The 13,211-nt window shown below is 48.1% G+C and overlaps 1 protein-coding gene across 1 annotated transcript; it reads left to right on the forward strand.

The window, feature by feature from the left end:
- The first annotated feature begins 10,142 nt into the window (after nucleotides 1-10,142).
- On the forward strand, nucleotides 10,143-12,627 carry TEX101 (testis expressed 101). Its single transcript, XM_030913312.1, is given in 6 exon segments — nucleotides 10,143-10,242; nucleotides 10,358-10,501; nucleotides 10,632-10,814; nucleotides 12,107-12,235; nucleotides 12,397-12,572; nucleotides 12,574-12,627. Coding segments are annotated over 6 exon segments (750 nt in total). The 5' UTR covers nucleotides 10,143-10,178.
- The last annotated feature ends 584 nt before the right edge of the window (nucleotides 12,628-13,211 follow it).

Consider the following 13,211-nt stretch of genomic DNA (forward strand, 5'->3'; position numbering starts at 1 on the left):
GACAGTACAGTATTCCCTTCCTGGATTACACCCACTCTTCACATTTTACTGTATTTGTTTATGCACACAGGACGCATGCTTTTAAAATATTCTTAAATTTTAAAAACAAGGAGTAGACATTGTAACTCTCACCACTAAGTGCTTCAGCAAGAGCCTTCTTAAGATTATTCTTAAGGGGACTGGGCACGGTGACTCAGGCCTGTCCCAGCACTTTGGAAGGATCACTTGAGGTCAGGAGTTCAAGACCAGCCTGGTCAACATGGTGAAACCCCATCTCTACTAAAAATATAAAAATTAACTGGACATGGTGACACACAACTGTAATCCCAGCTACTTGGGAGGCTGAGGCAGGAGAATCACTTGAAGCTGGTGGTGGAGGTTGCAGCAGTGAACCGAGATCACACCACTGCACTCCAGCCTCGGTGACAGAGCCAGGCTCTACCGCAAAAAAAAAAAAAAAAAAAAAAAAAAAAAAAAAAAAAAAAAAAAAAAAGTATAGTTTATTCTTTTTTTCTCTCTCTCTTTTTTTTAGATGGAGTTTCGCTCTCTCACCCAGACTGGAGTGAAGTGGCATGATCTCTGCTCACTGCAACCTCTGCCCCCCAGGTTCAAGCAATTCTCCTGTCCTAGCCTCCCAAGTAGCTGGGATTACAGGCACCTGCCACCTCGCCAAGCTAATTTTTGTATTTATGGTACAGACAGAGTCTCACCATGTTGACCAGGCTGGTGCTGAGCTCTTGACCTCAGGTGATCCACCTGCCTCAGCCTCCCAAAGTGCTGGGATTACAGGTGTGAGACACCACACCCAGTCAGGTCTGTAAAAATCTTTAAGTGTAACTTTTCATTAAGTGCCATAGATCCCTCCTCTTTATAACATAAAGTCCTATAAGCTGAATGCAGATCAGTTTGCCATAGCAATAATTTGTCTTTGCTGGAACATGCTGGGTGCTTGGCAGATGAGGAGGCAGGAAGTGAAACCTTCAGATTACTGATGAGCGTCCTCGGCAGCCTGCATTGGAGGGGAAGAGTGCAGGTTGTTTATAAGGCCTGACTCGTGGCCCTGGCCATCATTTCCTGGCTTTGTGACTCCAGCTTTACTTCTCCTTCCCAGGGCTCAGTTTTCCTCTCCTTGAATGGGATGAATGGAACCAGTTCTGGGTGCTGAACTGCCTGGGTGTAAAGGCTTCTTGTAATGGGCAGAGGAGTGGAGAGGAGGGCAGCAGGGGAGCTGGACCAAAAGCATCATGTGATTTGCCATGATCACGGAGAATTTTCTGGAAGTAGCTTGGGCATGATGTGTGCAAGGAGACAGAAGGGTCTCGTGGTGGGGAATAGGACATTCACATGGCCTCCATGACTTACCTCACAGAGCACTTGTTAATTAACCAAGAATTTGACAAACAGGCATTAAAGACCTTCTGAATGTGACACACGACACCCAGCTAGAAGAACATTGCCAAAAATCATTAAAACTACTCTAATCATAAAGTCAGAGTCAGACACATCCAGGTGGTGGAAGACTTTACCAAAAAAAAAAAAAAAAAAAAAAAAAAAGTGAACCATTCACTTTCAGTGACATTAAAGAAAATGAAAGGTAGTTGGGGAGCACTCCTAGATTAAAGGGGAGTCCAGAGATGAGATGTAAACCAAAAGGTGTCTGAGACAGGTCTCCATCAGCTTAGAAACTTATTTTGCCAAGGTTAAGGACATAGAAAAAACCGTGCAATCATAGAAACAGACTGTGGTCTGCGCCCTTTTCCAAAGATAATTTTGAGGAATTCAATATTTAGAGTGGAAAAGCTGGCTGGAGGTGAAAGAAGGAGGGTGTGAAAGAAGGATCACCTGAGGTGAGGAGTTCAAGACCAGCCTGACCAACATGGTGAAACCCCGTCTCTACTAAAAATACAAAAATTAGCCAGGCATGGTGGCATGTGCCTGTAATCCCAGCTACTCAGCTGAGGCAGGAGAATAGCTTGAACCCGGGAGGTGGAGGTTGCAGGGAGCCGAGACTGTGCCATTGCACTCTAGCCTGGGCGACAGAGTGAGACTCCGTCTCAAAAATAAAACAAAAGATCTTTACAGGCTTTCGTGTACTGACCAGAGGGGCAAAAATGAATGAAAGGATTACAACATGAGGTTGGCATTGCTGTGCACCTATATCCTTGAGTGCTGGTGGCCCTGTGGATTAGATCAACAATTTGGAAGCCAATTTGACATTAGACCAACAAAGTCCTTTGACCTGGAGTTTCATGTTGGCAAAAAATAGTAATAAATAAATAAATAAAATCCCTAAAAAGCATAAAGAGAAAGGAAGTTGTGCTATTTGGAAATTGTGGGCTTTGAGTAAAGAGGCTGATATTCTAGACCTGCTATCGTTTCACTATGACCTGAACAATTTACTTCCTCTTTTTAGCCTTCCATCTCTTCCTGCAAAATAAGGCAGGGTTTTCAATCTCTTCACCACACAGGAAAAGGAAATAGAAAAAGAAATCAATAAAGCCCACTCCAGGAGCAGTGGCTCACGCCTGCCATCCCAACATTCTGGGAGGCCAAGGCAGGCAGATCTCTTGAGCATAGGAGTTCGTGGCCAGCCTGGGCAACATGGAGAAACCCCCTCTCTACCAAAAATACAAAAAAGTAACCAGGCCTGGTGGTGCACACCGGTAGTCCCAGGTACTCGGGAGGCTGAGGTGGAATGATCTCTTGAGCCTGGGAAGTGGAGGTTGCAATGAGCCAAAATTGCATCACTGCACTTCAGCCTGAATGACGGAGCAAGACCCCCTCTCAAAAAAGACAAAGAAATAGACAAAGCACAGTGCTGGCAGTGCTGTGGAACTAACATCTTAGGGTTGGTGGAGAGAGTGGACTTAGCACTTGTGGAAAGAGCCATATTTCCTGGGGGCCACAAGGCCACATACGCCCCGTGAAGACTGACCGGGGAGTGTTTGATTTTTTCTTTTTTTAAAATTACTGTCACTTGCAATAGATTTTTAAATATTGTAACCTGGTTACACAAATACCATGGGGAAAAAGCCTTAGTTCCTGTAAGAGGAAATCAGGCTTGACTAGCCTTGTATTGGCTTTGAAGAAGTAAAATCAGGGGTTGATAAATTTGCATAGCGTAAATATCAAAGGTCAAAAGTAAACAATAGGCGGTAGAGGGAATACTCCAAATTATAAAAGAACAAACTGTTTAAGCTTGTTCTGAGGTCAGCAACATCCTCCTTTATTGCTAAACCTGCCAGGAGCTCACCAGTTAGTTTTGCGTCCTTTGACACTGAGGGTCACTTCTTTTCCTGGAATAATCTCTGTGAGGTAAATATACATTTTTAAAAATTTTGTTTAGCCTGGTGCAAAAAGATAAAGAGACTCTCCTCTTTTCACTCACAGCATTTTCTATTCATTCATTTATTCATTCATTCATTCATTGACAGAGTCTCCTTCTGTCACCCGGGCTGGAGTGCAGTGGTGCCATCCAAGATTACTGCAGCCTTAACCTCCTGGGCTCCAGCGATCCTCCCTCCTTAGCCTCCTGAGTAGCTGGGACTATACACACACCCCACCATGCCCAGCAAATTTATTATTATTTTTGTGTGTGTGGAGATAAGATCTTGCTATGTTGCCTAGGCTGGACTTTGAGACCTTTTTTTTTTTTTTTTTAGAAGAGGTGTAATTGAAAATCCTTTCTCTGCCCCGTGGAGATCTATGTAAAGTTTTCTAAAGCATACGTAAGCATCGTGCCTGCCTCACAACCCAGAACTGTCCTCCTCAAGGCCCTGGGAGCTCTCTCTTTGAAAGGCAGGCATCCGGGAAGAAAGCACCCCTGTCTCCCAGTTTCTGTGAGAAGGAAGGAACCTCAGTTCTGGGGGCATCTCACCCCCAGTTGCAAAATTACCTCCTGTCATAGATAAGAGAGGTTTGTTTTTCCTGTGGATAAAACCAATTAACCACACAGAGAATCAACCCAGTTACTGAGTGAATTTAGGATGAACTATGTGTGACAAATGGTGCCATCGAGTCCTCTCACCTGGGGACTAGTGACCGTCTATCTGGAGACCATGTGTGTAACGGGTTGCACCTGCTTGGCTGGATACAAAGGTGGGATTTCTTCCTGTCTTTGTCATCTCTTAGCAGATTGCATCACGTTTTGGCTTAATGGTTACTCAATCATAAGACACGTTTCTTTTACTTCTACGGATGTGAGGGAGGTTTCTGGGCTGAGCAGAAATTTGTTTCTTAATTATGTTTTTCCAGCACCCCACACCCAAGTTACTCCACCTTCTCTGAAGCTGCTTTCCCCAGGCTTTAACGGAGGCTGCTCCCCAGGGTTCCTCCCAGGCCCTGCCTCTCCTGGTTCATCTGATCTCCCACCCTCAGGGTACCGTGGCTTCCCTCCCTTCCATGTGCTGATGCCTCTTGGATCTCTAACTCTAGGCAGAACCCAGCTTCTCAGTTCCTCAGCTCAAATACCCACCTTGGGACGGGCATCTGCACCAGGACATCCCGCCAGGAACTCTCCTGGTGGAACACAGTGCATGTTCTCTGGCTGCCCTGCAGTTGTTAAATTACCTCCTGTCATAGGTAAGAGAGGTTATCTCTCTTATCTATGTACACGTACACGTGTACACGTACACTTTTACTATGTACATCCCCAGTACACGTGGGGAATGTTCTGCCTTCCGAAGGAGGAAGCCAGAAAGTTCATTTTCCCAGCACTCCTTACAGGAGGGACACCAACACGGGTCCAGGCTTTCCCTGTCAGGCGCTCCCGTGAAAGATTCAGGATCCCGAGCAGTGCCAGGAAGCAGAGGGTGCATGGTACCAATTTGTTTTTTGTTTTTATTTTTTGAGTGGGGATGGGGGACAGTGGTGCAGAAGCTTCTGGACTCCAGGGCCAGCCTCAGCAGTGCAGGGTGCAGGGTGTGGTTTCTGCCTCCTGTAGTAGCCGGAAGATCTTGACTGGAGCTGTCCTGCGCCTGTGGTTTAATCCTTGCCCTGGGCCCTGTGGCCTCCAAGCCGGCTTCATGAGGGCCCTTGGAGCTTGGTGACCTTCCTACCTTGTCCTTTAACCAGTCCCTTTTCTGCTTCTTGCTGGAGTGAGCAGGGCAGTTTTCTCTGAATCTGCTCCTGTCCTGGGTTCTCCTTTAAGGAGCGGTACCCTGGTCACCCGACCTCTCAGCCAGATGCCCAGCAGATGTTCTCATGCTTCCACTTTCCTTACCCCTTCATGTCTGGTGGTCACTCCTTTCTGTCCCTTCCATGTCCTACATCTCTTTCTGCTGTGTCCTGTCTTCTGCACCCTGTGGCCTCCGCCTAAGTTTGCACCACCACCCATTCTTCCTTGGATGAATGCAGTGATCTCCCCAGGTCTCCCTGTCTCCATGGAGGCCACCAGCATCCAAGCCAGCTTCTTCTCTGTGGCAGAGATGATCTTTTTCAGTCCTCCTCTGGCCATGGCCCTCTCCTGCTCCTCTTTCCAGGGCTCCCAAGTCCCTGGGATGTGCTCCAGCTGCTAAGAGAGCCTTGAAGGTTGATGACGTGGCCTCCACAGTCCTCCCGAGCAGCTGCCCCACCTACCCTCATCCTTCAGCTCCATTACATTTCCTTTTTCTGTTTAATTTTTTGAATAGGTGTTGTATTTACATGGCTCAGAAATTTGCATCCGTGTGTATCCGTACATATGTGCAGGCACGAAGAGCCTGTCTCACCCGTGTTTCCTATGCACCCAGGTGCTAGCCCCATGCCAGCCCCAGTGGCCAGCTATGCTCTTTGTGACCTGCAAAGCTTTCTCCAGCTGTTTTATGAAAAGAATAGGAATTATTGTAAATTATGGTAAAATATATATAACATAGAATTCACCATCTTAACCACTTTTTTTTTCTTTTCTTTCTTTCTTTTTTTTTTTTTTTTTTTGGAGAAGCGGTCTTGCTCTGTCACCCAGGCTGGAATGCAATGGCACAGTCTCGGCTCACTGCAACCTCCGCTTCCCAGGTTCAAGAGATTTTCCTGCCTCAGCCTCCCAAGTAGCTGGGATTACAGGCACGTGCCACCAGGCCCGGCTAATTTTTGTATTTTTAGTAGAGACAGGGTTTCACCATGTTGGTGAAGGCCAGGCTGGTCTCAAACTCCTGACCTCAGGTGAGCCACCCGCCTTGGCCTCCCACAGTGCAGGTATTACAGGCTTGAGCCACTGCGCCCGGCCTAACCTCCTCATTTTCTAGATGAGGACACCGAAGCTTGGGGAGGAACAGGAATTGGCTCAGGCTAAGGAAGACCTGTCGATCTCTCTTGCACCAAAAAGGCAGAGCCGCCTTTCTCAAGGGGCTGTGTATTGGGGTGTTCTTGCACAGCTATAAAGAAATACCTAAGACTAGCTAATTTATAAGAAAAGAGGTTTAATTTGCTCAAGGTTCTGCAGCTGTACAGGAAGCGTGGTGCCAGAATCTCCTTCTGGGGAGGTCTCAGAGAGCTTTTACTCATGGCGAAAGGATGCAGGCCAGAGAAGGGGAGCAAGAGAGAGTAGGAAGGGGAGGTGCCACAAACTTCAACAACCAGATCTGGCAAGGACTCACTCACCACTGCAAGGACAGCACGAAGTCATGAAGGATCCACCCCCATGACCCAAACACCTTCCACCAGGTCGCACCTCCAACACTGGAAATTACATTTCAACATGAGATTTGGGTGGGGGACAAATATCCAAACTATGTCACGGGTCAAGAGGAGGTCCCTGGAGCTGTTGAAGCAGAAATGGGGTGAAGAATAGAGATGGAAAGTGCTTAGGCTTCCAAGGTCTCTTCTAAGTGTGAGATGGAGGGATTCTGTGACCAGGTCATCTGGAGAGTGACTCAACAAGGTGATTACTTTCCCAAGCATGAGCCCTCAAGGGTCAGACAGGGGCTGAAAACTGCCACACATTCTTTCCAGATCCTCTGACATGTGATCATTCAAAGATAACAGTTCAAAGATAACAAAGGGATTGGAGCTTTACCAATCCCTTTCTTATTGTGGCATTTTCTCTATTAAAAATAAATACTCATTGATACTGTAACTTACAGAATCAGTACCAATTCTGAACGTATACAAAGCGTTGCCTTACTTTAAGGAAGGAGACCACTACTACTTCTGCTACCCTCCTCCCTCCACCTTGCCTAGTTCACAAGACAGGAGGAAAGAGAGAAACAAAAAGATGGAAAGAAACAGAAGTAAGGTAAATAGTCAGACAATCTTGGCACCACCACCCGGCCCCAGGAGTTAAAAAAAGTAATAATAATAACATCAACCCCTGACCTAAACTACTTGTGTTATCTGTAAATTCCAGACTATGTATGAAAAAGCATTGCAGGGCTGGGCACGGTGGCTCACGCCTGTAATCCCAGCACTTTGGGAGGCCGAGGCAGGTGGATCACGAGGTCAGGAGAACAAGACCATCCTGGCTAAGACGGTGAAACCCCGTCTCTACTAAAAATATAAAAAATTAGCCAGGCATGGTGGCAGGTGCCTGTAGTCCCTGCTACTCGGGAGGCTGAGGCAGGAGAATGGCATGAACCTGGGAGATGGAGCTTGCAATGAACCGAGATCGTGCCACTGCACTCCAGCCTGGGTGACAGAGCGAGACTCTGTCTCAAAAAAAAAAAAAAAAAAGAAAAAGCATTGCAAAACTTTCTGTTCTGTTAGCTGATGCACGTAGCCCCCAGTCACATTTCCCATGCTTGCTCGATTTATCACGACCCTTTCACGTGGACCCCTTAAAGTTGTAAGCCTTTAAAAAGGCCAAGCATTGGCCAGGTGCAGTGGCTCACACCTGTAATCCCAGCACTTTGGGAGGCCGAGGCAGGCAGATCACAAGTTTAGGAGATCGAGACCATCTTGGCTAATATGGTGAAACTCCATCTCTACTAAAAATACAAAAATTAGCTGGGCGAGGTGGCGGGCATCTGTAGTCCCAGCCACTCAGGAGGCTGAGGCAGGAGAATGGCATGAACCCAGGAGGCAGAGGCAGTGAGCCAAGATTGCACCACTGCACTCCAGCCTGGGTGACAGAGCGAGACTCCATCAAAAAAAAAAAAAAAAAAGGCCAAGAATTTATTTTTCAGGGAGCTCAGCTCTTAAGACGCAAGTCTGCCAATGCTCCCATTCAAATAAACCTCTTTCTTTAATCCAGTGTCTGAGGAGTTTTGTCTGCAGCTCATCCTGCTACAACTTCATGTCACATCTGGAAAGCTTACATAGGCCAGGCGCAGTGGCTCACGTCTGTAATCCCAGTACTTTGGAAGGCTGAAGCAGGTGTATCACCTGAGGTCAGGAGTTCACGACCAGCCTGGTCAACATGGCGAAACCCTGTCTCTACTAAAAATACAAAAATTAGCCCGGTGTAGTGGCAAAACTCCATCAAAAAGAAAAGAAAAAAGAGGAGGGGAGGGGAGAGGAGGGGAGAAGAAAAAGAAAAGAGAAAGGAAGATGTGAAAGTGAACTGCCAGCCATGAGCAACAAATCCAAGTGACATGTTTTCTTCATGGTCCTGACACAGACACGTGGGTTCGATCTGACAGCAGCCTGTGCCGTCACAGCGACTCATGCAAGCATTCGGGGTGCCCAAAGTGACGCTGAAGGGGGCATTCCTGGATTCAGCCCTCCAGGAGACCAGAGGAGGCTGGTGCGATAGAATCAGAGGAAGACGCTTGGGCTGCGCAGAGGCCACTGCAAGTGAGGAGTGAAGAGGCCAAGCTGACTCCCAGCAGCCAGGGCCACTAAGGTGGGTGCGGAGGCAGGGGCCAGGCTGGGAACATGAGAGGCCGTTTGGGTAGGGAGATAAGTTCCGTGAGTGAGGGCCAAGGGTCTGACCTCCTAGTGTGGCTGGAGAAGCAGAGACAACTGAGTGCAAAAACAGAAAAGGGCTAGGCGAGGCCGTCTGGCAATGCACAGCCCACCCTGCATTGTGTGCCTGAGGCTGCAAAAACAGGCGGGCTCTTCCTGCCGGTTTGCCCGCCACTCATCTTCTGAGCATGCGCACCCTCCGATTGCCAGGAATTGACTTCTCTGTGGCCAATGAGGTGCCGTGTTCCTCCAGGCTCATCCAATGAACTTATCCGATGCTTTTGCATCCACCAATGGGGTTTCGAGTGCTGTGTGGCCAGGCTGGCCTGGCCTTGCAGAGGCCTAGGAGAATGCCAAGCCCGGAGAGAAGGCGTTCCGGGCCTCAAGTTTGACGTCGTGAGATTCTTGTGAGGTGTCTGCCCGGAAGCCGGCGGAAATTTTGCTTCTTTAAAGAGAAAAAGACGGCTAGGGACTCAGATTCCTGGATTCTGAGGAAACAGAAGGCTGGGGACCCAGATCCTGGCTCTGAGGGGAACGAGGGTTGAGGGCCTGGGCTCCCGGGCCTGAGAGGGGAGGGGCCCAGAATGGCGTGTCCCGCGGGAAAGGTGGTTGGAACCCAAACTCCTCAATCCCTATGTAGGACGGGGCTGGGCTCTCAGAATCCCGGGTTCTGATGGGGCTGGGGCTGGAGACTGAGAGTCTGGGTCCCAGAGAGAATGTAAGGGACCCCTGAGACCGTGGGAGAAGCGGCCTTCAGGGCCACACTCCTGATCCTGAAGTTGGAGGGCACTGGGTGGCTGGGCCAGAGAATAAAAACCATGAAAAACTGGGGCACGATAAACCTGTGAACTCGCTCCAGCTCTCAAGCCGATTAGGGACAGAACGACTTCAGAGGTCGTGGTCATATACACCATAAACCCCACTGTGGGGCCGGGCACGGGGGCTCATGCCTGGAATCCCAGCACTGTGGGGGGCCGAGGCGGGCGGATCACCTGAGGTCAGGAGTTCAAGACCAGCCTGACCAACATGGTGAAATGCTATCTCTACTAAAAATACAAAAAATTCACTGGGTGTGGTGGTGGGCACCTGTAATCCTGGCTACTCGGGAGGCTGAAGCTGGAGAATCGCTTGAACCCGGGAGCAGAGGCAGTGAGCCGAGATTGCGCCACTGTACTTCAGCCTAGGCGACAGTCAAAAAAAAAAAAAAAAAAAAAATGCAGATTAAAACACCCCACCCTGAAGTCAGTACTTGCCAGGACCTAGATTTGATCTCATGCACTCTGACTGAAAAGTTAGTTGCTTTCTCTCCATCAAATTCACAGATCCAGACCAGCTCCTCCCAGACCTCTCCAGAAGAAGCCATGGGAACCCCTCGTATCCAGCATTTGCTGATCCTCCTGGTCCTAGGAACCTCCCTCCTGACCTGTGCGTATAGGGGACGTAGGGGAGAGCAGTGTGTCACAGAAGGTGGACTGATGATGAAAAAGGAGCCGCCTTGGCCCATGGAGTAGTGCTTATCCTCTTCTTGTTTTCTCCCCAGCAGGCCTAGAACTGTATTGTCAAAAGGGTCTGTCCATGACTGTGGAAGCGGATCCAGCCAATATGTTTAACTGGACCACAGAGGAAGTTGAGACTTGCGACAAAGGGGCACTTTGCCAGGAAACCGTATTAATGATTAAAGCAGGTAAAATGAGATGGGGCAGTTGGGCTGGGTAGGAGGGCGGTTGATTATGTCCATGTTAATGCTTGTTCCCTTCGTCCAGGCCAATCGTGAGGGCCACCATCCATTTCCCCTCCTTCCTGTCACATAACAGGGACTGAGACAGCCATTTTGGCCATGAAGGGCTGCATCCCAGAAGGGGAGGAGGCCATAACAATTGTCCAGCACTCTCCACACCCCGGCCTGATTGTGATCTCCTACAGTAACTACTGCGAGGATTCCTTCTGTAATGACAAAGACAGCCTGTCTCAGTTTTGGGAGTTCAGTGAGACCACAGGTATCCTGGAAGTGGGAGAGATAGGTACTAAGAGAAACTCCATAAAGAGCGTGTGCATGGCCTCCCTTTGCATTCTGACTTGGCTTAGCCTAAGTGGCCCATACCCCAAAATACCTCACAGTTCAAGTAATTTTATTTTTCTGAATTGTTCACTGGGATCTAAACACTGCTCAGAGCAGACAGACACCAGTGAAGGCTGGAGTATAAACTGAGTTTTGTGCTTATTAAGCCATAAGACAGGCCGGGTGAGGTGGATTGCCTGAGGTCAGGGATTCAAGACCAGCCTGGCCAACATGGTGAAACCCTGCCTCTATTAAAAATACAAAAATTAGCTTGGCCTGGTGGCACACACCTGTAATCCCAACCACTCGGGAGGCTGAGGCAGGAGAATTGCTTGAACCCAGGAGGCAGAGGTTGCAGTGAGCCAATAGTGTGCCACTGCACTTCAGCCTGGGAGAGAGAGCAAGACTCCATCTAAAAAAAGAAAAAAGCAATAAGCATCAGTGTAGGTTTCTGAGCAGGGTGGTATTATCAGTCTAACAAGTATTGGTTTCCCATTGCTGCATGAGAATAGCCCAGTTCCCCAATTAACAAGGCCTATAGTAACTTGGCCCTGCCTGTCTTTTCAGCTTCATTTCCCTCTCTTCCCTCTCGCATTTACTGTGTGTTTCTGGGGCTAATACTCAAAATGCTTAACAATGTAGATGGCACTGGCCAATCAAAATGGATGCTGGCCATAAAAAAGAAAAAAATCAGCTCGAAGAAATAGCTGGGCCTACAAGCTGCAACTTCTCACAATTCCCTGAATCCACCCAGATGGCTCACACCACCTGACCTTTGCCCTTGCTGTCCCTTACTACCCCTCCCCACCCCATTTTCACATAGCTAACCCCTCTTCATCCTCCATGTCAACTCAGGGATCAGCTCTTTGAAAATATTTACCAAATTCTTTTAGGTAGTTGGATATTCCTCCATTCCTTTGTCATTATACCTTGAACACAGCAGCTACTGAGTTGATTACTCACATGTCTTTCTCCTAGACAGAGATGCTAGATGACAGGAACTATGTCCTTTTCATCTCTGTATCTTCACACCTCCACAGAGTTTGGAAGTCAGATTGATGGAGATTTCAGAGCAGAGAGCACCAGCTGGGGAAGGATGGGGGGAGGCTGCAGTAATGGGCCTTGATTAGAGTGGCATCTGCAGGAAAATCTTGGGGAAGACAAGGCAGCAAGGAGCAAGACCTCTGGAGGCAGGACCTGCCCTTAACTGTCTCTCTCGTTTCCCTCCAGCTTCCACCATGTCAACAACCCTCCATTGCCCAACCTGTGTGGCTTTGGGGACCTGTTTCAATGCTCCTTCTCTTCCCTGTCCCAATGGTACAACTCGATGCTATCAAGGAAAACTTGAGATCACTGGAGGTAAACTGAAATGAACATCTGATAGTTTCAGAGGCTGGAAAACCATTTGAGTGGATCCCAAGAGATTCTGACACTGAGCTTTCCAGGGATGAGGGGGGACTGGATTCTCCTCTGATGTCCTAAAACATCTCTGTCTCTCCCCATCCTTCCTTGTTCCATAGGTGGCATTGAGTCATCTGTGGAGGTCAAAGGCTGTACAGCCACGATTGGCTGCAGGTTGATGTCTGGAGTCTTAGCAGTAGGACCCATGTTTGTGAGGGAAGTGTGCCCACGTCAGCTTCTCACTCAACCTCGAAAGACTGACAATGGGGCCACCTGTCTTCCCATTCCTGTTTGGGGGGTTACAGCTACTGCTGCCATTGCTGCTGCCATCAATTATTCACTTTTCCTAAGAAGGCAGCTTCTGGGCCTGGGTCTGAGGACGTCTTTTTTGACTGGGAGCCTTCTTACCATTGAGCTTCAACAAGTTGAGGAGTAGGTGGGAATTTGAGGGAGAATAGAGAGATACTATGAATGTATGTGACATTTTTAATACAATTTCTGCTGTAATTTTTGTATGCAGTAGGCATTACTAATAAACATTTCTGCTGTGATTTGTGTATGTTTCAACACTAGAAATGGAATTTTAGTGCTGAAAGAGCCTTTAAAATTCATCTCCTCCAAACCACACATTCTCCAGAAAAAGAATCTGAGATCTGGAAAACTTCAGTGAGTTTCTTACATTTAGCTATGGCCAGAGCCAAGGCAAGAAGTTAGGTATTTTGATGTAAAGTCTGATCTTCCTTTCACTCTAATATGCTAACTCCTCTTGCTAGCTGGAGCAGTAACTAGCTTTAGCCTTCTCCAGAGCACTCCCAGCCCAATCTTAAGGCTGCTGTTTTGGGGTCCTAAAATTTCCCTAGGAGGTATGGCCAAATGAGAAAAATCGGACTCCAAATTCTCCAATTATGGGCCTGCGGTGGTGGCTCATACCTGT

The sequence above is a fragment of the Rhinopithecus roxellana genome, chromosome 12, assembly GCF_007565055.1.
Source record: "Rhinopithecus roxellana isolate Shanxi Qingling chromosome 12, ASM756505v1, whole genome shotgun sequence".
Classification (NCBI taxonomy): domain Eukaryota; kingdom Metazoa; phylum Chordata; class Mammalia; order Primates; family Cercopithecidae; genus Rhinopithecus; species Rhinopithecus roxellana.